At 53.1% G+C, this 25,021-nt stretch overlaps 11 protein-coding genes across 11 annotated transcripts; 3 read left to right on the top strand and 8 right to left on the bottom strand.

Annotated features, from left to right (window-relative positions):
- Nucleotides 1-401: 401 nt before the first annotated feature.
- On the bottom strand, nt 402-2,959 carry POSPLADRAFT_1160804 (hypothetical protein; the record flags this gene model as incomplete). Its single annotated transcript, XM_024487598.1, has 6 exons — nt 402-440; nt 466-1,275; nt 1,409-1,482; nt 1,526-2,161; nt 2,270-2,750; nt 2,804-2,959. 6 exons carry the CDS (start codon nt 2,957-2,959, stop codon nt 402-404), a joined length of 2,196 nt encoding a protein of 731 aa, XP_024332963.1.
- Nucleotides 2,960-4,196: 1,237 nt separating this feature from the next.
- On the top strand, nt 4,197-5,263 carry POSPLADRAFT_1076690 (hypothetical protein; the record flags this gene model as incomplete). The annotated part of the gene is made up of 2 exons (XM_024482939.1): nt 4,197-4,577; nt 4,631-5,263. 2 exons carry the CDS (start codon nt 4,197-4,199, stop codon nt 5,081-5,083), a joined length of 834 nt encoding a protein of 277 aa, XP_024332962.1. The 3' UTR covers nt 5,084-5,263.
- Nucleotides 5,144-7,079, top strand: POSPLADRAFT_1062913 (hypothetical protein; the record flags this gene model as incomplete). Its single annotated transcript, XM_024481572.1, has 4 exons — nt 5,144-5,858; nt 5,915-6,096; nt 6,159-6,798; nt 6,871-7,079. The coding sequence occupies 4 exons, from the start codon at nt 5,144-5,146 to the stop codon at nt 7,077-7,079; spliced, it is 1,746 nt and encodes a 581-aa protein (XP_024332961.1).
- A 685-nt stretch (nt 7,080-7,764) lies between these two features.
- On the bottom strand, nt 7,765-8,411 carry POSPLADRAFT_1160756 (hypothetical protein; the record flags this gene model as incomplete). Its single annotated transcript, XM_024487593.1, has 5 exons — nt 7,765-7,951; nt 8,001-8,041; nt 8,095-8,135; nt 8,192-8,305; nt 8,354-8,411. 5 exons carry the CDS (start codon nt 8,409-8,411, stop codon nt 7,765-7,767), a joined length of 441 nt encoding a protein of 146 aa, XP_024332960.1.
- A 119-nt stretch (nt 8,412-8,530) lies between these two features.
- POSPLADRAFT_1068215 (hypothetical protein) lies at nt 8,531-10,084 on the bottom strand (the record flags this gene model as incomplete). The annotated part of the gene is made up of 8 exons (XM_024482281.1): nt 8,531-8,650; nt 8,696-8,817; nt 8,873-9,355; nt 9,462-9,598; nt 9,657-9,778; nt 9,841-9,879; nt 9,938-9,982; nt 10,042-10,084. 7 exons carry the CDS (start codon nt 10,082-10,084, stop codon nt 8,754-8,756), a joined length of 933 nt encoding a protein of 310 aa, XP_024332959.1. The 3' UTR covers nt 8,531-8,650; nt 8,696-8,753.
- A 316-nt stretch (nt 10,085-10,400) lies between these two features.
- POSPLADRAFT_1186852 (hypothetical protein) lies at nt 10,401-13,060 on the top strand (the record flags this gene model as incomplete). The annotated part of the gene is made up of 13 exons (XM_024489247.1): nt 10,401-10,579; nt 10,638-10,674; nt 10,737-10,877; nt 10,927-11,304; nt 11,333-11,558; nt 11,616-11,800; nt 11,852-12,001; nt 12,057-12,242; nt 12,272-12,392; nt 12,447-12,538; nt 12,595-12,689; nt 12,749-12,873; nt 12,945-13,060. The coding sequence occupies 13 exons, from the start codon at nt 10,401-10,403 to the stop codon at nt 12,968-12,970; spliced, it is 1,941 nt and encodes a 646-aa protein (XP_024332958.1). The 3' UTR covers nt 12,971-13,060.
- A 1,069-nt stretch (nt 13,061-14,129) lies between these two features.
- POSPLADRAFT_1050880 (hypothetical protein) lies at nt 14,130-14,668 on the bottom strand (the record flags this gene model as incomplete). Its single annotated transcript, XM_024480091.1, has 3 exons — nt 14,130-14,243; nt 14,348-14,467; nt 14,579-14,668. The coding sequence occupies 3 exons, from the start codon at nt 14,666-14,668 to the stop codon at nt 14,130-14,132; spliced, it is 324 nt and encodes a 107-aa protein (XP_024332957.1).
- A 1,290-nt stretch (nt 14,669-15,958) lies between these two features.
- POSPLADRAFT_1042044 (hypothetical protein) lies at nt 15,959-17,337 on the bottom strand. Its single transcript, XM_024478022.1, has 4 exons — nt 16,892-17,337; nt 16,498-16,835; nt 16,283-16,440; nt 15,959-16,253 (listed from the first exon to the last, which is right to left on the bottom strand). The coding sequence occupies exons 1-3, from the start codon at nt 17,301-17,303 to the stop codon at nt 16,426-16,428; spliced, it is 765 nt and encodes a 254-aa protein (XP_024332956.1). The 5' UTR covers nt 17,304-17,337; the 3' UTR covers nt 15,959-16,253; nt 16,283-16,425.
- A 1,543-nt stretch (nt 17,338-18,880) lies between these two features.
- On the bottom strand, nt 18,881-20,909 carry POSPLADRAFT_1037646 (hypothetical protein; the record flags this gene model as incomplete). Its single annotated transcript, XM_024477246.1, has 7 exons — nt 18,881-18,925; nt 19,014-19,330; nt 19,447-19,507; nt 19,567-19,721; nt 20,095-20,201; nt 20,231-20,381; nt 20,825-20,909. 7 exons carry the CDS (start codon nt 20,907-20,909, stop codon nt 18,881-18,883), a joined length of 921 nt encoding a protein of 306 aa, XP_024332955.1.
- A 72-nt stretch (nt 20,910-20,981) lies between these two features.
- On the bottom strand, nt 20,982-21,974 carry POSPLADRAFT_1068213 (hypothetical protein). The gene is made up of 4 exons (XM_024482280.1): nt 21,863-21,974; nt 21,636-21,809; nt 21,450-21,576; nt 20,982-21,386 (listed from the first exon to the last, which is right to left on the bottom strand). The coding sequence occupies exons 1-4, from the start codon at nt 21,932-21,934 to the stop codon at nt 21,133-21,135; spliced, it is 627 nt and encodes a 208-aa protein (XP_024332954.1). The 5' UTR covers nt 21,935-21,974; the 3' UTR covers nt 20,982-21,132.
- A 331-nt stretch (nt 21,975-22,305) lies between these two features.
- On the bottom strand, nt 22,306-24,263 carry POSPLADRAFT_1050876 (hypothetical protein; the record flags this gene model as incomplete). The annotated part of the gene is made up of 7 exons (XM_024480090.1): nt 22,306-22,377; nt 22,433-22,469; nt 22,526-22,701; nt 22,755-23,050; nt 23,102-23,799; nt 23,851-23,980; nt 24,035-24,263. 7 exons carry the CDS (start codon nt 24,261-24,263, stop codon nt 22,306-22,308), a joined length of 1,638 nt encoding a protein of 545 aa, XP_024332953.1.
- Nucleotides 24,264-25,021: the final 758 nt, after the last annotated feature.

The raw sequence follows: 25,021 nt of genomic DNA, 5'->3' as shown, positions 1-25,021 counted from the left end.
AGACAACGAACGGCTCATCGGATGTTGCATATGTGACGACGATCATCATGTGCCAATAACCGTATGTTCTAAGATATACGTAAAACATACATACAGCGAATGACGAGACCAATATGTATCACTATGTACTCAACGATAACTAGTCATGATACAACTGACAGAACAAAAAGCATGACTGGCGCAAACGCCGTTTCCTGCTATATCACCGAAATTCTCACTAGCTCCACCACTTGCACTCACAAGGCACAATACCTTCGTGGATCAAGCGCGATCGTCAAGGCATTCATCCGAGTGCGTTTGAAGGATGGAGTCCATCGAGGAGCTCGTAGTGAGTACTCCCTTCGTCGTTCTTAATCGTTTGGACGAGCGATTGGATTCGTTCGACGATTGCGCTGATCGTTTCAGATCCCTCGTGCTTTGTTGCGTCGATGGTTCTGTGGCTGGCGTGAACTGAGGCTTGTCCACCTTATCGATGGTGATTTGCATATAGCTGTTCTTCTCCATATATTTGATAACTTCCCTGAATGCTTGCCAGATCCAGAAATGCTCCTGTAGTTTGGGCTTGGTACTGGTTGTTGGAACTTGAGATTGTGGCGAGCGCATGCCACCGTATTTGGCATTGTTTGTAGTACCTCGCAGACTTTGCGCGAGCCGTCCTGTATGTTCCTTACGCGTTTGACAGAGCTCAGACAAACGCGATATATCTTTGTTGATCGTTCTCGCTTCGGGTCTCGGACGAACTTTAACACTGGTATCGAGCAGCGGCCGTGCATCTTCTTTGTGAGAACTCTCGGCGTCTCCTTCGATTCCTGGATGTTCCACAAGACCGTGGTCACGAACGGAAATATCGGTCTCGACTGGGGCCGCCGGGGGCTGCGATGGAGATTTCTTTCCCTTTTGTATCTTGATATCCTCAAGCTTTGCGATCTGCTCCTTCGTAGACGATGCGTTGTAATGCTCTTCGCGTATTCCTGCCAGTTTTATTGTCAATCTTTCCAGAGGCTTGGACGATAGCTTGGCGAACGGCAATGCCCCCAAAAGCATGTTACTGAATTTCTTGTCTCCGCCCGTGTCATAACCTAGAGAATCCGAGTATTTGTCATAGATCTCGAGCACAACTTCCTGGAGCGCAGCAGGAGACTCGGACAGACTGTGCTCGTACCACATGAGGATCGTCCAGTGAAGGACGTGGACAAAGGACTCGAGGTCGTCCGATACCTGGCGCAATTTAATAGGGTACTGCAGGAGCATGGCTGAGCTGAACTGCCATGTTCCCTGTGCCGTACAATTAGTCAGTGTATAGACTATGAGCAGACATGGGATGGGTAGGATGGCTCGAGCCCTTCTTCAGTTCGCTCTCGTACTTGCACAAGTCCCAGTCATTGAGGATGCCCACAACTTGACCGACTTTGGGCCCAGTACGCTTGACCATGATGTTGTTCGTACTGATGTCACAGTGTAGGATGCCGGCTTTGGTCCAAGCTATATAATGCGCTAAAGAACCAACAAATATTAGCAGGTCAACCCTGGACACAGTTCTCAGAAAAACACTTGCCTAGCAGCGCATCACTCAAAACGAGAGTTAGCTCATACGAGCATTTGCAGTTATCCAGTGGCTCGTAAACCTCGTCAGTGATCAGACGGAAATGGATGCGTGCTCTCGTGTCCTTTCCTCGCACGGTGTCCCCATATTGCTGCGTGATTGTGTGATGCACCTTGCCGCCACTCTTTATTATCCCACCGCTGATGGGTGTGGCAATGTTCTTCACCCCATTCCGCCACAGATCCATGTAAACAGCACGCTCTGTTTTCCGCAGTGACGAATCCAGCGGCCACGAATCCCTCATGAAAACCAGCCGCTTGCCACGTATATCGAATGCCACATATCCGATCGTCGAATGACCCGTTGGCGAATTGCTCATACTCAGAGGTTTGCCGATTAGCAGCGTCAGATCCTCTGCGGGAATGTCAGAATGTGATTGTGATGAATCTTCAGGCACACAAGCCTCGTCAACCTTAGGCTCAAGTTCCGCGGCCGAGATGAGGTTCTCGCGGGGGATCGTCACCTTGTAGATAGGCCATTTCGTCTCCATCGCATCCTTGAAGCGCTCTGTGTGATAGGGCGACAGCTTGCCGTCCTCCACCATGCCAACTTTCCACACTATCATCTCGTCGATGTCGTGGCGCGGCGCTTCAACAACACTGGTGTCAAACCCACGCTCTTAGCAGCCTGCGACGACCACCATGAAGCAAAATTGCCGAGGCTGACTCTGCATCAAATGCAACGCATATTCGCTGATCTGGCTTCTCGCTTTGACGGCGCCGTGAGTCTGCTGAAGGAAGTTATCTTTCTCTGCTTGCCGATTGGATCCCGCGCCATCGCGCTCTTTGTCACAGATCGCTGGTGTCTTTCCCAACCTGCCATTGCTCGCTCGCGGAAATGAGAACGGGTGATCCCTCGAAGTCGAGCTCTTGCACTCGATGACCAAGGAGGCATAACGCCAGGATGTCGCCACCTCGGACGATGCCTGCGCTTTCTCTGTATTTTCCGCGTCTTCATTCGCCTTCGTCGCGGGCTGGTGTGTCGCGCGAGCCTCATCGTGGTCTTTGCAGACCGAGATATCTGAATTCTTCATTCCGCCGTCACCGCGATTGCTCCTGCCTGAATTACCGGTGTCCCTTGCCACAAGCCTGCACCCAGACGCGTCGCCTTCTGTGCAGAGGTCCAAGATGGATCGTATGAATGCACACTAAAACAATCATTAGCAATGAAGAACGTCAACGAGGCCGTTGCATATCTTACAAGTGTCTTGTACGCACACAGTCCTTTTCCCGTAAAGTTGTCTTCGTTGAGCTTGATCATGGCGAGTTTAGCCTTCATCTCAGCCGTCGGTTCCTTCCCGCCAATGTGACGGCACATCATGTCCCTGACTGGGATCGGCACGAACTTGTCATCCATTTCCTTGTGCAGTATGATTTGTCAATTCGTGAGGTTGGCTGTTCCCTCTATCTTCCTTATGGTGAGAGTCTATTGTGAGAAAACCTTGGCTGACAAAGGGTAGAGTTCTGTGATTGGCGAGCGATTCGAGATGGAGTTACTGAAGGCAGATACAGTGAGCACACGCATATACTTCGTCCTCAAGGGTGCAAAGACGGAGAAGGAAGACGCCTTTCGTGCTAGTCGTTGAGCGCCTTGAATTGAGCAAAAGTTGGACATGTGGCGTGGGTTCAATAGGAGAGCCGCAAGTAATACAAGATCACCTACATGAAGGTCGTGCCCCGCCCTCAAGTTGTTCAATACAATGTATGGACAAATGTCAATGCTGTGATGTAAGTGCACAGCTAGCTGTGCAGATGGACATCGAAGTGAGTGTTGAAGGGGGAAATATACCATGTACTAAGCATATCGTAATGCATATGATGAACAGCATCAACTGAACTGTGCTCTTATTGGCAGCTTCGAAGCGGTTGAGCTTGACTTGGACTTTGAGCTTGAAGGTGTCGACATTTGTCATTTGAGCTGATTGGTTGATTCGCGTCACGCCCACGTGACCCATCATGGGTTCTTCTCCACACGCGTGCTCAGCGTGGCGTTGCAAGTTTGATCAACGCACGGTCCTTTACGCGCACCTTGTCCACGTCCTTGTGTCCCCTGTTAGTAAATTTGCGATCTCAGCTCTCCAGAACGAAGCTGGCACACTCGATTGTCTAGAATTGACCTTGTTGATCCCACGAGCCCACGCCACGACTCAGCCTCGTTCACTGTGTTCTGAGCGTACACCTGCTGTGGCTCGACTGAAAGGTGTGATACACTCTTTTGACGGTGCTAGGCGTGGTAAGTGGTCAGCGTATCGTTGTGGAACGGTTCAGAGTGAGCCTGATTGCCGCCGTTGTTTCCGCAATATACGCGTGTTCTCCGCGGAAATATAGATTGCACCAACACCACATAGCAGCCACACCGACCGTCAAATCTCAGATCAGGAATTGAAGGTGAGTGCAGAGAAATGGGTGGCTCAAATGACACTGATCCTCGTGCTGCACAATGAACAATGCAGATAACTTCTGGGGCACACCTGTCCCTCTTCACTTCCTTCTTAATCTCGTCTTGTGGCGAAGATCTCCTTCCGTGTGATAGTACGTGTAGAAGGTATATAGTCCCACAATCCAGTGAGTCAAATGCCAAGCTTCAATACACCATGGAATCCTCATCTGCTCCTCAGACTGCATCTGGCGATACAGCGCAGATCCCCACCGACGCTGCTAAACAACCTCGCACACCTCCCAAAGCTTCAGCTGTACTACCGCCTCAATTTGGGTCCACGCCTCCGAAGCCGACACTAAACGCACAACAAGGCAACGCTATTGTGGGAATAAAGGGACGTAAGCTTCGTGACCGTTTTTACACCCGACTAGACACAGACATGTCCGGAAACTGGGTGGAGATCCCGGTAGACAAGTTCTCGGACTTTCTGCCTGGAGATGAACCGACAGACACAGTTCTCGCAACATTCAACGAAGAGACTTTTGACGAGAGCAAATTTACAACAACTAATGAAGAGGATATGTATACTCCATATGTGAGTCACTCTCCAAGCACTCTTGTTTTAGCGCGCTGACGCCAGTCGAGCAGTGTAGCACAGCCGAGAAGATCCTTGCGTTGGGCCCGGAAGACAGAAGACTTGTTGCGAGAGACACAGGAAGATACACGGATACACGCGGTAGCCCCAACGAGAAAATGCGACCGGACGTTATACTCTATCCTGCCACGAAGAAAGCCGAGGACGCGTACTCGCTGAAGGAGAATGAGCTGGCCAAGGCGGCCGACATGACGCCGGAACAGAAGATGTATGTCGCAAGGCCGTCCTGGGCTTGGGCGGACCTAGTCATGGATATCAAGACCGAGAACGGCGACCATCCATTCCACTTCGCAGCGTCTGGAGAGGAATTCCTGTTGGACACTGAAGCGGCAATGGTGAGAAGAGGCCAGATCGCCAACTACGCCGCCGCCGTGTTGCGCAATCAACACCGCCAATTCTGCTTCATGGTTGTCGCTGCTGGGTGTCGTGCTCGCCTTCTGAGGTAGGACAGAAGCGGTGCCGTTGTCTCAAAGTCTTTTGATTTCGTTCGCGAGAACAAAGACATCATGTTCCGCTTCCTATACAAGTACAGCTGCATGAGCCAGGAAGAGAGAGGCTACGATCCAACCTTCGTCGAGGCTACACCCGCGGATGTCGACGCGATGAAGGCTTGGAAGGCTGAGGTCATGAAAGACAAGACAGCCAGACTATCAGACTATCAGTCGCAATGTTTTGACCGCGAGCTGGCTGGGAGCTGGCCAGTCTACCGGGTTACCATCCCAAAGGAAGACCTCATCTCGGACATCTCGCTGACCCCAGGCAACAAACAAGATCAAGAACGCTCCGCGCCGTCATCCAGTGGTGAACATATATGTGATGATGACCTTGTTCTTCTAGTTGGGAAGCCGAACAAGAATAGCAGCTCTCCTGTTGGACGGGGAATGCAAGGATACGTAGCCTATGATGTGCGGAAGCGGCGGCTTGTATACCTGAAAGACAGCTGGCGACCTGATTTGGAGGATGCGCATCCGGAGCACAAGACGTACATTCATTTGTGGCAACACAATGTCGAGAACATTGCGAAGCCCTTGAGCGGAGGTGACGTACGCATTGGAAACAGGATTCAGCGCACGTTGGCGCAGGACTGTGTCCGGGAGGTGACCAAGGTTAAGCATCTCGGTCGTGTGCACTATCGCATTGTCTTCTCCGAAGTCTATCGTCCGCTCGAGACGTATGGACATTCCCTCGACATGGTTGAAGTAATCTGTGATGCTCTATATGGTAAGCACCGATGTAGTTTTCTATCCATAGATGCTCATTTGCTGGTTACTTTGCAGCACACAGGGATGCGTGGGAGAAGGCGGACGTTCTTCATCGCGACATCAGTGATGGTAATGTCATGATTAGGGATACATTCGATAAGAATGGTCGTCTTCAAATCGGGGGGATATTGAACGACTGGGATCTAGCAAAGTTCAAAAGCGAGCTGGAGAACCCTCCAAGCCGGAGACAACGTTCGGTAAGTACAATACCATTTGTGGCGGTAGTGCTGATCAAAGAAGCTGACTCACGGCATAATAGGGAACCTGGCAGTTTATGTCCGCATTCATTTTGAGCTTTCCGGGACAGAAAAAACATACCGTCTCAGACGATTTAGAATCCTTTGTCCACTTGACCAATTGGCTTGTACTGAAATGGCATCTCCACAAGTTTTCCGCAACTATGGGCTCACTCAAAGAACATGTCACAAACACCTACGACGCATTCGCACAAAACGACGACGGTCTCGATCTCGGCGGTTCGCAGAAGCACGGATTTTTGAGCACAGGGGAAATTCCGTTTGCGCCAGTTCGGAAAAGCCCACCTTTGGAACATCTCACCAAAGCACTCGCCAAAACATGCCATGCCCATTACGAGGCGCACAAAGAAGAATGGCAGCGTCTTTCGGACAACCAGGGTCGCGAAAATGCCAAACGCGCGGATGATTCGAAACCGATGGGAAAGCCTGTAATCGGTCGCTCCGTGAACCCTCGGTATCTCCAGAAATCGGCTGGCAGCACGCCAGTGGTCCATAATCTCCAGCAATCTCAGGAGCTATCCTTAACTGAATCGTTTGGACCCTTGGATGACCATAATGCCTTGATCTCAATCTACTCGGACGTCATTCTTACTTTCGCCTATCTCCTTGAAGACGGCAATGAGCCCGATAAATTGCAAGAGAGTCAGTTCAAGGACATCCTCGACACCGGCTCGAGATCTCAAAATCGCTCAAAGCGCCCATCTTAGAGCTCAGAAGAGGGTCAGCCACGATCCAAGAAGCCCAAGCGGTCTCCGCAAGAGGCGACCGGCGAGGGGTCTTCCCTTCAAACGATCGTGGAGGATCATGACGAGCTGACAGTGCCAGCGGTCGGCGGATTCGAACAGGTATTGCCTGTCGATGAGCACACGTCTTCCACGCTTCCGCAATTGGCCGCCGAAAAGGACGGCACCACGATTCAGTGAACGGTGTTCGCGTCGGAATTGTGAACTGGATCACTAATATCCAGTATGTATATGTCGTCGCCGTTTCGTGGTTCCGGTAACTACCTATTGCGTGTCCTGGACTTAGTACTAACATTGCGCCCTCATACTTGTCTCCAGTAGATTGTATGTATGCTAAATATATCATATAAGTTGGCTTGGATTGTATCTGGCGGAGTAGGCGTGAATGCCACAGCTCCTGAAATTGCAAAACAGTATATAACCCTATACTTCAAGTTGTTACGTTGAGTCTTGAAGTGCGCCATTTCATTTGGCTTGAAAGGCACAATCGCTCGTCTCATCCTCATCTCTGGTGAAGTTGAAGGCCTTCACATCTCTACGCCAAGTTCACGGGAAGCTCATGTCCGCTGCCCGTCCCTTGGCTCCCTACCTTTCTCAGAGTAGTTTCCGAGTCGATGCTATAATTCACGCTCTCATTCACTCTCACACTGGCTATCTGAATCAACTCTAAGCCACGCATACAATGTACGTGCATACGTTAGGTTCCAAGTAGTACTTAACGCTCACGACTCATTTACCCTGTGGTCGCTTGAAAATGCCCGCAACCGGCCGAGTGCAGCATCACTGATTCGGAATGTTCGATAGGTGTAGTACCGAAGCATAAGGGCACAGTACATCACATACTGCTTTTACCACCTATGATCTGCTAGTGGTCGAAAGGATACGGAATCAAGTCGCTGAGCGACCGCACCTCCACCCCTCCACTCGCGTCTCCCTGATCACGCCGCGTATCGTAATCACCTGGGACAAGCAGGCACGGCATATGTGATGGGCAGAACTCGTAAAGGACTTGACGGCAGAGCCCACAGGGAGAGATCGGCACTGCGACGTCACTATGCAGCAGTCGTCTCATGTCCACTGAAAACGAGATTACAAGCATACCTGACTATCGCAATCGCACGGAAGGTACGAATGCCTTCGCTCTACGCGCGTTGATTGTTCATCGAGGTCTTTCCACATTGATATGAGCACGTACGACTGCCTTCACGATCGCTGTCCTCTCCGCGCACACGCAGCCTAACGGTGTGGTGAGCATGTCCAGCGCGAGCGAAGGGTGTACCTTTTGTTGCTACCTGAGGAGACGCAGTCAACGCTCGCCCCAGAGACGATTTCCAGATCGACAGTCAGTAGGGCAGCGCCGACGCGGAAAGGTGGATGCCCAGGCGAGCTGTAAGCATTCTCTCGAGCTATCGAGAACAAATCAGCAACGGAACACTCCAAAGTAAGGTACCCACCACCGAACGCCGCCGCCACCAGTCGTCTCCGATCAGTATCACTCAAAGTATCCTCCATCGCAGCATACACGTTGAGGGTCAAAGGCGAGACTTGGGCGAGATTAGTCACATAGACGCAACGTCGTCGTTCGAACGTTGCATAGCGCATGCCGGACTTTGGCGGCGCAGGCCCCGGATCAGCGGGAAAATAAAGTTTATTCGAGCTTCTGCAGGACATCTCAGCACGACTGCATCATGATCTATGCCGGTAGTCCCTCCTCCCCGCACATCTTGTCTGATCATAGTCCAGGTAGATTACTACGCGTATCAGACGGTACGTATGTTCACTGGCGACTCGCGCACCAAACTGAGAACGCCTGACAGTCATGTCGCAGAGTGAGGATCTGCGGCGTGCTCCATCTCAAGAGAATGTATGTACAATCGCCTCAAAGGTTGTGAACGTCACCATGTTGACAGGTATCGACCTTGTGCGAGCTGTCTTGAGATGGCACTCATAAACGCCGGGGGAAGGTCACTCACCGGATCAACGTGGGCGACAAGCCTCGAAAGAACACCCGTAGGCCTTCATTCCGATACGAGTGCACGATCGTCGAGAGGGTACTCCGGTACGGGTCGTGGGGCGTTGTCGCAAACGTACTCTGCACCCGGGTCTTGACGACGTCGAACGGGAATGTCACTATCCACCCGGCCACGCCCGCCATCGCGCCCGCACACAGCAGTGCATACCATGGGGCCGTCGATACCGTTCGATCCGTGACTCCTGCTGGACGCGGCCAGAAGCGGATAGTCGCCTCATACGCGGCGAAGTAGGGTCCATAGCCGGCATCGCGCCAAGCCGTCGCGGACATTCCGCGGTATAAGCCCTTCATGCCATGGTGCTTCAAAACATACGAGACCACATCACCAGCACTGCTCGGAGGTCTGAACGTTGTAGATGTAGATGCAGCGGATTGGATGAGTTGTTGTTGCGTCTTGATCAGCTCTGTAGGCGTTGTGATAAGCCTATGTATGCACCCCAGAGCATGGAGAAGCAGCAGACATATAGACAAGGATGCGAGCGTGAGCTAGGGAGGACGATGGCATGTGCAACCATAGATGGAGCACATACGTTCCGACGAAACCTGTGCCAGCGCCGGCTAGAGTGACTTGGGTGAGGGAAAGCGTATCATCCGCATCTTTGAGTTGAATCTTCGTGAGAAACCGATATACGGAAAAAACCAAGCCATTCAAAGGTGCAGCAGTGACCTTGGCCCTTGGACCTTAGTCTATTTGCTTACACTCGGAGAAAACTTGCACAACGTACGAGAGGCGACGCAATGCCACGATATAGACCGCTCACATGTTCTTTATGTAGAATGGTAGCCAGCGCATGAAATGTAGACTTGTATTGGTTGGCAACTGCGGAGCTTTGCAATCTTACTTTGACTTTGAGGACGTTTAGTTAGGTTGCAGGCAGACGTACAAGCGCTGTTAGCGCGTGTCCGTACCTGTATCAAATGGAAATCCGACTGCTATGGCGGCCATGCCTGGTGGACCGATAGCCGGGTGAGTCGGATGCATCTGTGATGAGGTGTGATGGCCTACCTGCGACGGTGCCCGCTGCAAAATCAAGCCGCGGGTCAAGCGCGACTTTCGTTGAGACATGAAATAAGTGATATACGCTGAGGTCATATTTTCAGACAGCCTACCAGTAGCAGATACCTCGCGATCCGCCTCCTTCGGCCATTCCATGCAGGCCGTGAGGTTTCAACGATGGTGGGATCAAGGAAAGACCCTTATACAATTACGCTAAGATGATTAGTTTGCGATTGGCTCAGCGGTTGTCTTGAGTTGTTAGCTAGGGAAGATAGAGAGTGTGATCATGTAGATGGCTCGCGGCTTTATGTAGACGACGCATGGAAGGGACTGTCAATGTATTAAGCGTGGGAATGCAATGCATCATAGCCTCTGCCGGATCCGTTTACTTACCACCTACTGGCCACACTCACAATTCTGTCTCGATACCTGTCCAAGCTACACCTTCAAGAGAGCACTCCTTGTCTCTTCGATGTCTCTGCAAATCAACCTCTCGCGCAGAGAATTGACGCAAGCGTACCAGGATGTCCTCAATGGCAGGGATATCGACTGGGCCATATTCACGTATGACAAGGGTACCAACGACCTGAAGGTCCAGGCGACTGGCGATGGCGGCTTGGACGAGTTGCAGGAGGAGTTCTCTGACGGGCGGTATGTTAGTCGTGGCTCGTATCCTCTACCAAGTGTTGACAGCGTAGGTGTGCGGCAGAATGCAATATGCATTTGCACGTGTCAAGGACCAGAATGTATGTCATGTACCTTGAATCTTGGTATATGGCGCAGGAACTGAGCTGTAACACGCATGCAGAGCGAGTTGCCCAAGTTCGTTCAAATTGATTGGTGCGGTGATGGCGTTCCGGTCGCTAGGAAGGGTCTGTTCCACACACATTCAAGCGCAGTTGCCAACTTCCTCCGTGGTGCACATGTCGTCATCAGTGCGCGCAACGAGGTACGTTCACTCTGTTTGTTCCTGCGCCCAGCAGACTGAAGTGCACCAGTCGGATGTAACCCCTTCCCTTATCATGTCCCGTGTGGAAGCTGCATCTGGCGCAAAGTATTCCGTACACAAGGAGACCGCGCGTAAATTTGAGCCTATCGCTCCCGTAGGTACATCCTACACCCCAATTGGCAAGGTCGACATCGGCGCGATCCGCAACGCCGCTACCGCCGCCCCCGCTACGAAGCCAATCACCCCAAGCACGCCGCGCTCCGTTCCACTCGCGCCCTCTCCTGCGCCTGGGCTCGGCAGGGCGCCCATAGCTAACAGGGCACCAGTGGACGCGTGGCCGGAAGATTCACAGCCCGCGTTACCGCCAGCTCCGCCCTCCGCGAACCGGCCGCCTGTTGTTACCCGTGCAGCTCAGGCCGTACCTCTGGTAGGTTGTGCAATAACCTTCACACTAGCTTCAGTCGTTTGACATCACGCAGCCCCCTCGTAGCGTCCCAACCGCACCTTACATAGCTCCCACTGCGGCGACTCCGCCCAAGCCTGAGGAGGATGACAGGATTGGGCCAGTCGGTACCGCATACACGCCGATCAAGCTGCAGCCAAAGAAGCTCGTGAACCCGTTCGCAGCTAGGGAGGCGCAAGTGCAGGCCAAGGCCACACAACCGAGGTCACAGCCAACTGGTATGTGTACCAGATACTAGTATTTATCCAGATTCCTAGCTGATGATTGCATTATAGCAGGTACGAAGCTGACATGGAGGGATCGTGAGGCTCTGGCGAAGAAACGAGCCGAAGAAGAAGAGTCGAAGAGTCGTGCAGCATCATTCCAGGCGCCACCGTCTGCACCAGCACCAGCTTTCAGATCTCTACCGCCTCGACCGCCTGTTGCTCCTGCAGAGCCCGAAGAGGAGGAGGAATATGCGGTATGCATCGTCCATCTTCGCTAAGCCATACCTCACTGACAGCATACCCAGCCCCCGCATCCACCCGCACCGCCAGCTACAATGCGCGCGGCAGTACCCTCCGCGCCTTCACCCCCTCCCCCACCGCCTCCGCCGCCTCCGCCGCTCGCAGCAGAACCAGAACCGGAGCCCGAGCCCGAAGAGGCTGCTCCACCTCCGCCTGTGAGTTGCGCTCACTTGATTGCAGCATACATACTGATGAGGGATGATACGACAGCCTCCTCCACCTCCGCCTCCTCCTCCCGCTGCACCTGTGTACGTGGAGGAGCCGGAGCCAGAACCGGAGCCAGAGTCAGAGCCAGCACACACCTCGCAGGCGTACCCGCGCGGGGAAGGTCTCTGTGCGATCGTGCAATTTGACTACGAGGCAAGTGCCGTCTGCTCGGTTGGTATGCGCCAGATGGTACGCTGACGGGACATCCCCGGTTGCAGGCCCAAGAGGATAACGAGATGAGCCTTGTGGAAGGTGAACTCATCGAGCAGATCGAGCAGGTCGACGAGGGTTGGTGGTCTGGTGTCGGCGACGGTGGAGCGAAGAGCGGGCTGTTTCCAGGTGAGGCTCACCAGTCGTGTATGCGTCTGCACAATAAGCTAATTAGGGTATCAGCGAACTATGTCGAAGCCATTGAGCAGCCAGAGGAGTCCGAAGCACCACCGGCGTCTCCACCCCCGCCCCCGCCTCCTCCGCCCCCGCCGCCGGTATGCGCCGTCTTTTCAAATTGTTATTGACTCTACTGACAGGAGACTTCGTGCAGCCTCCCGCCCCGGTGGCGGTTCAGCATGTGCCCGAACCAGAGCCGGAGCCCGAACCAGAGGCCGCTGCAGGCGTCACCGCAATCGCACTATACGAGTACGCTGCTTTCTTTCCTTATCTCTGGTTGCAGGCACTGATTGCATACGCGCGACTAGTTACGATGCGGGCGAGGACAACGAACTATCGTTCCGCGAGGGCGACCGGATCGTGGAGATCGAGGCCGCGTCGGAGGACTGGTGGCAGGGCAAAGACCAGCATGGGAACGTAGGGCTATTCCCTGGTACGTCGTGCTCTTTGTTCTTCAGCATTATTACTTTGGTGAGATTGAGTGTGACTGACGCGTGCCGGCAGCTAACTACGTTGTGGTGCAAGAATAGGATGAAGTGGTAACGGGACAAGTCAAGAGCGAGCGTACTAATGTTATCTCAATATGGACTTTAATGAAATAGGGACTTCAGTCTATCTCCATAGTATGATCGCCAGACTGGACTGTGATGAGGTCAGCCTCCATGTTAGCCGTGAAGATAGGCTTGAGGCATTCGCGGGTGTAGCCCTGACAGACGTAAGCAACCAAAATGCATCGCAGCTTCGGGGTCTTGGGTGTATCTGAGACGGTTACGAAATGGCAATACCAGCACTTAGCAAAAAGGCACCGCCACACACCTCGCTATGAGTCGATTTCATAAATATGTGGACACTGGCAGACGTGGATGCAGAGATATCTGACTTCTTTCTGCAACATATACGTCAATATCGCTGTCCACACTGTTGCCAGTGACATTTCGACGAGCTTGTATCGCTTCGTGTCTTTTCCTGTAGAAATACCTCGATTGGACTCTCGGATGACGTCGAAAGGAATCGGATAGCCACAAATGAATAATATCTCTCCTGCTCTTTCTCTGCATTACTGGCCGAGTTTGTCCTCCAGAAAGACAATATGTTCTGCTTCACGCCCGCGATCTCGATGAAGTCATTGGGGGTGGCTGGGAAAACTTTGCTGATTATTTCGTTGGTTAGGCGACTATGATCTTGAAGGATCGCTGGTCACCCTTTACGGCTTGACGTCTCTAGGTTGTCCGAGTACCTTTATGAGGTAAATGACGTGGCCTTTCTCGTGGCCTTTCTTGGGCAATATCAATTCAAGCAACATATCTGTAAAGCATCCGTCTAGATAGTAGAATCGTTGCACTAATTCCACCAGGTCATTCGATCGGCATAGCCTGCAAGCGCACTCGATCGATCAATTTCACCGCTTCCTCTCGCCATCATCCACCCACCTAACCTTGAAGAATTTTCTTTTCATCTCAAGTGGTTGACTTTCTGGGCAGCCCAGGTACCTCTGCCATCAAGGCAAGATACTGTGGTGCCGCTCGCCGCTCAAACACAGTCCGATGATGGGAAAGCGTCTGTTTCTTGACGCAATTACATAGCTATGATCAACTTTCATGATCTCTGAATGGTCTATTACGCATCGATTCCCGATTATTTTCTGAAATTTATTTGACCAGCACGATTTGCTACTTGAAAAGCTTGTATTTACAGAGGTCCAGGTGGATTGTACCCCTGCGTGTTTCTAAGGTCGAGCTGAAAGATGTTCTGTTCAAACAGGTTCAACACTGTGCCTCCAGAGATACAATCTTGCGTGGCGGCCTATGTTAAATAAGTCAATACTTTGAAAACTCTCGCTACGACCAATGGAAGGACATACGCTGCCAGGTGTGCCAGCTGCAGACACCGTCTCAAACCACCATGACTGGAAAGCCCTCATTTGCTGCATCTGCTATTGGGCCATATCCGTGTGGGGAAAGAAGGCCGACGACGTTGATAATGGCCGTGCACGGGGAAAGGATAGCGTCGGTGTCGGATTTGGTCGCCTGGATTGTGCGTCGGTGAGTGCCCAGGATGATACGGTATCATGGTTGGATGTCGCTTACTGTGCAACCATCGTTGGCCGTATAATCTTGTGTACTTCAGTCCATGGAGACGTCGTACTTAAAGCTGCCAATGCAGCCGATCTGCATTGGCTCACGGCGTGCTTCCTGAGCGGCATCCCAGTCGACGTCCATCGGTTCCATGATTGTAGTCGGATGCCGAGATGGAGATTGGAATAAGAGTTACAGGGATAAAGGTGAGTTGATAACAAGTATGTGAGGGTGTGCAATTAACACAGTGGGGCCCAGTGCAGAGTCGAGGGTGAGGATGTGGGGGTGCCAGTGCAGTCAATCTGCATCGGTGCTGGTGCGCCCTGTTACGCCTGCTGAGTGACATCCCAGTCGACGTTCATGGATATGCATGAGTTTGATGATAGTGGTAGGTTATATAGACCAAAGTGCGTGCGGGTATACGATTGACACTGGTGGGACAGTGCAGAACCGAAGTAGAAAATGTAGGCATCGCAGCGGAAGCCCAAAGAGCTGCCTCGTGCCGGTAACCATTGACGCTATTTCCCGGAACAACGAGTGGGCAAGGACATAATGCAGGTCATTGTGAGTAATTATTCAATTATCCGGTGGCCGCTGAGGTTCGGATGTTTTAGCTGCATTCATCAAGAATCCGCAACTTCGAGGATACTGTACTTATATGTAAGTGTGGCGCAGTGCAGACATTATCAGGTCCTCCTTACTATTTTGTCTACCACGCGAAATTCGCTTGCGATAACAATTTATCTGGGCGTGAAATCGTACGGACTTGTGCGCACCTAGACGATACGGCTCATGACCACCTAGCGAACAATTTAGAAGAATCTTGAAGAGACAGGGTAATTCCGCGGCCTAATCGATATGAAGCAGAAACCTTCTCATCTATGGCCATTGATTTCATCCCATGCTGAGGTGAAAGTCTACGCATCGTGAATCCGAAGCCGACCTCCCTAAGTAAGCAATCATGCTAGTAACTGGGTGGCAAACTCTGCCCGAGTAAGGTCAAGATGCTTCTCGTCGACTATTCAGGCGCAAAACAATGACTCGAGCTCTTTCGATTTCCAATCGTGCGTGATGTATCTACGTCCATGTTGACCAAAAATGCTTGGAGAATTGACGAGCTTGCTTTGAGCTCCCATCGTCATTGTTCTTGGAATGTGGCCTCTTCCTCCAGTTCCTCGATTGTGTCCCACAGTGGTCGTTCCAGTTCACGTAACCTGGAGACACGTGCTTGACTCGTCTTAGCTGCTTTGAAGTCCCACAATGGATGTGGCATAACCCAGAGAGCAGCTCTAACGAGGTTTTGAGTTGGAGCTGAGCTTACAATGGCAGACGATTATTGTGACCCAGTTCCCTCAGGACTGCCATCCGCTGCGTCGCTAGACTGGGGCTAGAATAACTGGTTGAGAGAACCATTACAGCACAGATGAGAATAGACTTTCGTATCTGTTGCTAGCCGCATTGTGAATGTTGCAGGCGCCATCAAAGAATAGGTGAGTTCAGCGGGAGATAATAATTCATACATCATAACTCAGATCCGAAAGAAACCGCTAGTGAGGCAAATAGCGCTGATGTTGCCGCAGAGCGTCGATCCGTGTTCCCTCAATCGGCTACTGAGTCTGCGGGCTGTCTGTGACGCCACAGACGACTTGAGAGCAGACTCTTGAGGTTCCTGCAGCTTCTGCTACGAATTATCACGAGACAAACTGATAACGCAAACGACGCTACTGTGCGTCAGCGCATTATGTACGTGTTGTTTGCTTGCCTACCAGGCACAGTGGTCGGCCACTGGGGTAAGAGTCTACAACCAACTAGATCCATTTCATGGACAGTCTGTCTACTTTTAAAGATAACATGCCATCTGATGTGTTCGCGAATCAACACTCCGCATTAGATGCTCGTCAGCCAGGCTGCTACACAGTGAAGCCCTAGAAATGTGGATGTCAGATCAGGCTTACGAACGGCAGCAAGCTAGATACACTTACTCCGTTCACCATGATGTTTTGGCCGTTCACCCAACTTGCCTGTGGACTCGCAAGGAACGCGACGATCGGGCTAACCTCGTCGGGTACCCCAATACGCTTCTGAGGGTGCCCGTTTGCGAAGAACTGAATCAAATCCTCGCTCTTTCCTGCGCGAAACATGTCCGTATCGATTGGACCAGGTGAGATAGTGTTCACCGTGATGCCTCTGGCACCGAGGTCCTTCGCAAGAACACGCGTCATCTGGTCGACTGCGCCCTTTGTGCTGACGTAGAGGAGATAATTGGCGGGCACCATAGAGTTGCGCGTGAGCGAAGTGCTAAAGAGGATCACTCGTCCGCCTGAAGGGAACGCTTGCATGAGATGTGCGTGAGGGGGAATTTGATCGCGAACTGACCTTCTGTCATCAATGGTGCAGCCGCTTTGATTGTGAAGAGGGGTGCCTTCACATTCAGATTGAAGTGCTTCTCGTACGCGTCCTCGGTTATGTCCGCGAGCGTACCGTAACCCATAGTCGCTGCGTTCAGCACCAAAATGTCTAGCCGGCTGAATGCACGGATTGCCTCGTCAAGCAACCGCTTGGAGCCCTCCGTGGATCCTACATCCGCCTGCACCGCGATCGCTCTCCCCGACCCTGATGCGGACGCGCTGTTTATTGAGTCGACGACTGACGCCGCGGAAGCCGCGTCCGACGCGTAATTTATGAGAACATTTGCGCCGTCAGCGGCGAGTTTGCGCGCAATGGCTGCTCCGATCCCACGTGATGAGCCTGTGACGACTGCGACTTTGCCTGTGAGAGGGAGAGCCATAGCGGTGTTCAACTGGTGAGTGTGAGAACAGCAAGGAGTAGCAAGTGGACTGACCGCCTTTCACGCAGGGATGCGAAGCTTTATCGATATCTCTTCTGGTAACGCGTCATATTCTTGCCTGCGGCCGTGACAAATGTAACAGCTCAGCTATCAGCAGTATTTGTCATCGATATGCAGCGGCTCGCGAAGCATTCAGTTCTCTGACCAAGGCTGCATGACCACAACCTCGTTAGACTCCGACTTTGTCCTGATCAGAACCGAAGCACTTCGCTTCATTCCCGGTTCCTGATAAATTCAAGGTAATTTGCATGCCACAAAGGATACTGCTCAAGACAATTACTTACTGCATGACTGCTAGGCGCTTGAGCGGTGCACGTGACACACAGTTGGTTCTCCTCGCCGCCATGACAGTGCCACAGAACCATCGAAACTCACCAATATTGATACATAGAAACATAGAGGAAGACGTTTCGATCTATTTGAGACTCAAATCATGAGAATTGTTGCACTATTGAACGACTTACAGCGTACTTAATGCTGCAAGTGCGAAAAGTGCTCGGGCGCTTGTAGCGGACTCTTTGGCTTTGTTTGTCCCCGGCGAAAGCAAGGGCTCGCGCTCACCCCTATGTCGATATGCTCGCTTTGCTCGCAATCAGGAGGACGAAGGGTTGGTGCTGACTCGAGAGCGCGCTTGCTTTCCTGTCGCGGGACACGGGCGGCTCGCGGGTGGGAAAGCTCGCGCGCTTAGTCAGCGTGTCCCGGGACACGCACGTGAGCTCACGCGTTAGGCGCCCGCCCGCGCGTGCCGCCCTGTGCCGTGCGCCCCGCGACGCTGGCCCCCGGACACGGCGGCGGCGGAAGCAAACCGTCGCGCACGTCGTTTCCGGCGTGCCGGCGCGTTCCGGGTAGCGCGCGCGAGAGCGCGTGCGTGCGTGCGCACGTCGTTGCGCACGGCGCGGGGAGACGACGGCGCGGAGGCGGGCGGCAAACGGCCGTTCGGCTGTGGGGCACGCGCCTAAGCATCCGAGTTCCCCGTGTTCAAACCTTTACTGATCCTGGTCATCATAGACGACACGAGGCACCAATACGCTGGGTAAGTGCTTCAATGCATCTGTGCTCATGCTTTCTAACCTTCTGGTCGGAAATCCAAAACACGACATCTAGTGTGCATCAAAGACGTCAGCTCGACGCAAAATGCTATAGCATATATTTCTATTCACTCTAGAGCAATCATGGCATGGCATGGCGAGGTCAGACTGTCAATCGGTCCGAAGGAAATGACTCACATTACTAGTGTTGTTCAGGGCTCGCCTCGGGCACAAAGCACTACTTTGGGCCGCACTTTTGACCACTGGGCCTGCATACTAGGCTCTGTGGCCTCTTGGAGGTCTTTCGAGGACTTGTGTTGAGCTATATGCGCTTCAGCCAAGCAGGGTTCGGCGGGCTTGGACATCAAAGCCTGATTGTGAACATCACTACACATTACATGATATGAACCAGGACTGTTGTGTATGCCTTTATTCTCTCTCTGGTTTCACCTCCAAGAAGTCGTATAAACGCTTCGACTGTGGCATCTTTCACCAGCTATGCCTTCGGCTTTGAATCCCATCCCATACTAGTATCTGGACAGGTGAGGCGTATTATGAAGAGGCGTGTAGAGCACACATGCTGCAATAGGGGGGCTTGCAATTATCCGCGAGGTATCCATACCTGAGCTACTGAGATTTCATTGCGCTTGCCATTCCAAGCCGAGTATGATGTAACAGACGACCAGATGCCATTGAAAGGTCTACTTATTCTGCCCGTGCCATGTATGAGAACGTGGCATTGCATGTCCCTGTTAACGAGATCAGGCTTATGCAAAAGTAGGGAGAGACCATGCGCAATCGCAACAGCCCAGGTAGCCCGCTCCTGGCCAGGTTCCACACTTTCCTGCCACCGCTGTTGGTCAGGCTGCAATTCGTCTGCCAAAGGACAACGTGGCCAGTCGAGATCCATCATGTGCACGCGTACGCAAGGGATGCCGCCTGTAATGGCCGACGTGCAGGTTATCGCAAAACCTGAATGTCGCTATGTCAGGCTTTGCGTAGTCGAGTCTGTAACTGAAGGATCCGCATAGCCTGTTCGGTGCGTGTATGCATACCTGAAACGCGACGTGTCACAGCGAGAGGCATGATGCGAGGGCCGGAGGTACTTGCTCCTGCCTATCGCGCAGCTAGCGGTCAGCGCCACGTTAGCACATGAAGCGCGCCTACAGACTCACCATGAAACACTCCGGCATCGCAGGGATGTCGTCCGGCTGCATCGCGTACAGCGTGATGTCAAAGCCCCGCAGCCTGGGCGCCATTGACGCCAGCTCGCCACAAAACGCAGGGGTCGGATCGACTGTGCTAATTATTCGCAGGCTGAGGCTCACGGCTGTATAACGCGCAACATGCCCGCACGTAACAAAATCTGTGGAGAAGCGAGCTGCCTGCGCCAGCAGAGGCCAAGGATTGCCGGCAAACGAGGATGGTTCACGGGGCAGGTAGGCCTCTCGAATGTCAATGAGCGCAGAGGGTAGTCCAGAGCGAGTCGGGCCGCAACATATCGACGTTGTAAAATACATAGAGGACAATGTACATCGAGATCTAGTAGTTGAGAAGCAGCTCATCCACAGAAGCCATGTACAATCGGCGCTCAATAAATCTTCAAACAGATGGGCAAGCTGCGCCAGACGCACGCTCTTGATCATCCGCTGGGCAGCCAGCCTCGATAGGAGGTCGACTCAGCGAGTCGCACTACTGAGTACCACAAGGTCCAGATTTGTGAGTCTGCTGCGAAGAGTTTTGAGGGCGTCTAGCGACTTTTGAGAGTTCTGCGGAGACAGATGCAATCGGCGCAGGCGGGACAGAGTGGCTATCGTAGGACCAGCACGAAGAACTCACACCAGCAGTTGAGACGTCCTCAAGACGGACAGAGAGGTCAGGTTGACGGCGTTCTCGAGGAGGGCGACCACAAGGCTCGCAGTCCTTCGCTGCTCGAGCCGGCGTAAGCCCACGGATGTCGAAAGTGGATATGCGCCTGGAGACTCTTCAGCTAGAGAAATCAGCTTACTCGATTGTTCATGATGATTACGGCCTCTGGGTACCAAACGTCGACCTGTAACGCGGAGACGCAATGAAGGCGCCAAGGAATGTCTCGAGGGGCATGTCGGCAAAACAACATCAGTTGCTTCACTAACAGAGGGCGCTATGTCCAACCGCTAATGCCATTTATGAAGAGAAGTCCGACCACAGTAGAACAATCGCTCTGGTATATCGGTTCACCATGAGGGTCGGGAGCACCTTATATTGAAGATCTGCCACTCGGGCGTGGGTAAAGAACACACGACAGCTTATCTAGGTCAGGGATGCAGACGTCAAGCTCACCTATGCGTGCAGCACGTGAGATGAGAGCAGGTGTAGGGAAATGCATTAAAGAGATGCAGTAAACGGGGAGCAGACGTTGCTGCTACGCAGATGCAAGACTCGTAAACGTACAGGGCTGGCAATGGCGAACAGCGAATAGCGCAGGTATATGGAGCAGAGCGAGGGATTGCAACAGCGAGATGAGTATGAGGCGCATAGCAGAGCAGATGGCGAGGATGCCTTGGAGACCAAGGCTACACGCGCTGCACCCCGGTCGCGCCACATAAGATTTGAATCACACGATTGCGATGACATTGTGGTGGATCTTATTAGGGCAGCAAGAGGTCTATACATAGTAGGCATTCACATTATTCCAGCCAGGGTCCAGTCTCTGTGCCATCTGCACCTGCAGCTCCATCATGCACTTCAATGCGACATTGTCAGGCGTCACACTTCCGGTCGAGCATGCGCGGCACCACAACAGCCGACGACGACGACGTACCCAACGTCAGCACCTTGGCGGACGGCTCCGCATGCGCTGCCTTAGTCTTTCTCCTTAACTTTACCGAGCTCCGTGCCTTCGCCGTCTTGGGCCCCACCATCTTCGCCGCCGAGGTCTTCCCTCGTGCTTGCGATGGCCCTGCAGACGGCAACGACGGCAAATCCTGCGTCATAGAATCTTCTATTGTCGTCACTGACCTCGTCAGCAAGTGATGAGACCCCATCCTCTTATCATGATATACACCAGGCCACTTACCACACTTCACCTTCATGAGGTGGCAGTGCACACATGCCGACGTGATGCGCCCGCCTCTTTTCTTCCCCTGCCTCATATACTCCCGGCACAGCTGATTCTTCTTCTTGCACCGTGTGCACGGTACCGCCTACACCACCACCTGCAGTCAGCGAAACCGTCACCGTGAGACCGCATATCCGTACTTACCCTCAGTGGGCCTTCCTTCGACCACCGCCATGTAAAGTTATCTCTACTCCAACCCTCCTCATCCGCCCATCTTGCCGTCGCCATCGCCAGAGGCCAGATTCTATGCTCCTCGAGATTGATATCTGCGGCCTGTCCGAGAAAGCGGAGACCGCGCATAACCATGTCCAAAGCTTGCTGGACGCGGTCGTCAGGCATCGTTGAAACACACCAATCCAAGCCACACTTACTGCAGCATCCTCCTGTCGGTCCTTAGGCGTAGTAAACATTGCATCCAGGACAACATGAGTTGCTGAGGTCATGACTGTGAAGGCTGCTTTCAACTCTGCATCTATGTCAGCCATGGTCTTCCTCGTCGCCGTCGGTGGGGCAAGAAGTATGTTAAGTCACGTCGCGACTCGCGAACACATCAGCAAATGCCGCCGTGTGCACGTGAGGCGGCGCGACGGGGTCTCGGGAACGGGGAGCATCGCTTAACATCTGAGATGCACAGAAGACGCCGCCCGAGTACCCACGCTCAGTCGAAACACGGCAACCTTGCTCTCGGCGAGATCTTGAAGCGCAAATTCGCCACGACTCGGCGTACTCGTTCCCACAGGAGACTGTATTCTAATTCGTTCCATAAGATAGATCACTCGTGAGAATATCGTCTAGCGGGCATCAAACACTGCTCTCATCGCCCACCAATTCCCTCAGAAACACCCACAGAAATAGGGAGGTCGAAGAGCCAGCGTGTTACAAGATCCTATAGATAGTATCAGAACCATTGCTCGATGTCTCTCATGACAAGCGAAACGTACCAAACCGGCCTCGGGCTGGTCGTACGGGACCATGTGGCTATACGACAGAAAGATCAACATCTAGGTCTGAAGGCAAGAGGGCAAAGGACATACCCGGCTTCGTATACCTGCACAAACGTCACGTTACCTGCAGTATGACCACCGCCGCCTGCGCTGCGTACAAGACCCGCGATGTTGCCCGTCTCCGACGTCGTCCACGGCACGCCTTTCCTCGCAGCGAACTCCTTCTGGAAGCGCGTTTCGAGCTCCTCAACCCAGCGCTCGTTACCCTGCGCTTGAGCTCATTAGTGATCGTACTGTGTCCGACTAACTCGAGACGTACTATGAAGTTACACATCATGTCCGCGTTGCCTGCGTACACAAGGAGACGCACGCCGTCCTCAACGAGCGCGGGAAGAAGCTTCGCGCTGTTGTGTGCGCCGTCACCTTGTAGCGCAAAGGCCTGGTTGACCTCCATGTTGCAGCTTGCGAACTCACGCGAGGGGTTCACACCCAGCGCACGTTTCGTTGCAGGTGTGTTCATCCACGTCTCGATCCAGTTCATCTGTGGATAGCACAGGTCGCCATCCTTGCTGCGATCGCACTTGCGGCGCACGTCGTACGGGTTGAGGCCCAGCTCTAATGGTCATGGTCAGGGAGCGCAAGATCACAGAGCCATGCATCACTCACGAACGAGAGGACCCATGATCTGGCTGTTGCAGTAGAGCAGCGCAGGCACGCACGTCAGACGTGACTCAAAGTTATAACAACTTTGTAGAAGCCGCTGGCACGTCGGGACCTTGGTGCGTAGCGCCTCGCACTCGGGGCCGCTCGGGTCGTCAAAGACGGGGTACGGTCCGTCGCAGGCCCAGTCGGGCACGCTCGCCATCTGGATGTATGGGTTCGTGAGCCCGTTACCGAGCATGATGGAAGCGAGGTTGATATGGAGGAGACCCGGCGCGGCTTTGTTCTGTGCTTGCGCACGCGCCAGGAGTTGGTTCTCAGCATGGATGACAGATGCAATGTTCGGCGCGTAGGTACCGCCATAGCTTTCGGCAGCGATGTGGAATGAGGCGGAGGCATACTTGTTGAAGCGGCCGAGGAAGAGCTCGAGGAAAGCGTAGACGTCCTTGCCGGCGACAGGACTGGTATTGACGGAGGTACCGTCGTCAGCGTAGGAGAAACCGACGTCAACGGGCTGGTCGAGGAAGATGACGTTGGCATGAGTGTTCCAGGAGTAAGGGTTGTACGTGACGTTGGCGCCGTTGTCAGAGACCGAGCAGGGACCGAGCTCAAATAGGAGACCTGTAGAGGAAGAGCATCCAGGGCCACCGTTGAGCCAGAGGAGGAGAGGGGCCTCTTCGGGATTGACACGAGCCTCGAAGAACCTAGTGACGTTGAATCATAGGGGGTGGGGGGTAGGAAATGCGCATACACACCAGAAGAAGAGATGTTTGTCCTCCGCAATATCCAAGTATCCAGAGTATTGCTTAACAGAAGGGTCGCATAGGTCGGGCTCGGTGACCCTAAGCTGGTATTGATCGAAGACGGGGTTCGACACGAGCTCGTCTGCGCACGAGAATATGAGCCACGACGCAGCCTAAGAATACACGGCCTACTTACAGTTGATACCGTGCTGCTCTACGTGCAATCTCCCAAGTGCATCATACCATTTGGAGGCCTTACTCTTGGAGATCTCAACGGCATCGTGAACGGCATGCTTGACCGAGTCGACGACCTGACCGGCAAGATCGCCATAAGGTACGTCGCCAAGGACTGTTTGATCAGGGGCGGGGATTGCGAGAGCAGCGGGAAGGGAAAGGAGGGGGAGCAGACACAGGGCAGCCCTCATTGTCGCAGTCAGCGTCAGGGCAGTCTTCATCGTCGCAGTCAGCGTCGAGGTCAGCACGCACAGACGCAGCCTGCCGGATTCGGTGCTCCCGCCGCCACGCCCCACGTGACCGTAACTGCAGCCGCCATCCGGCGTCGCGCACGACGCGCTCCTCAACGCGTCGTGACCGTTCAGAGGAGTGATTCGTTATGCACGGTTTTGTCGAGCATGCGGAAGACCAAGACAGAGTCTGAGCACACATCCCAGCCTTTCTTCCCTGTCACTCTCCGCGGACTTTCCCGAGCACACATAAAAGGCGTTGGATGAACTTCTTTCTTTCTCCTTTCTGACACCATTCCTCAAGCCCTCGGCCTCAGTGACCACGCAACGTTTCCTCCTTACGCCCAAGTATCTGCTCTCTGCTCGTCTCAGGACATGAAGCTCTCTGAAACCCCCTGGGTAGGTCTCCTGTTCCTCATCCTTTTCTCAGTATCATTTCTCGACCTGTGTTTCTGCCTCAGCGCTATCACAAGCGTAGCTTCATGTTGCGGCATATCTCAGTCTCCGTGTCCTTTCTCAGCCTGTAATTCTTTTGCGACTTCATGTTTGAAGTGTGAAGTTCTGACACCTCTGCGCGCATAAGAGGCCTACAGGAGACATCGATAATCTAGGTCACGTTTTCATGAGCATAGAGAATTTCAGGAAGAAAGACCCTGCCGGTAAGTCATTGTATGCGTTCGTACGCCTTCTGGGTGACTATATGCGCTCCCAGACGTCGT

Source organism: Postia placenta (assembly GCF_002117355.1).
Source record: "Postia placenta MAD-698-R-SB12 unplaced genomic scaffold POSPLAscaffold_26, whole genome shotgun sequence".
In the NCBI taxonomy this organism is placed as follows: domain Eukaryota; kingdom Fungi; phylum Basidiomycota; class Agaricomycetes; order Polyporales; family Adustoporiaceae; genus Rhodonia; species Rhodonia placenta.
Note: the sequence above shows the minus strand (reverse complement) of the source record. Positions and strands in the feature narration are given on the sequence as shown.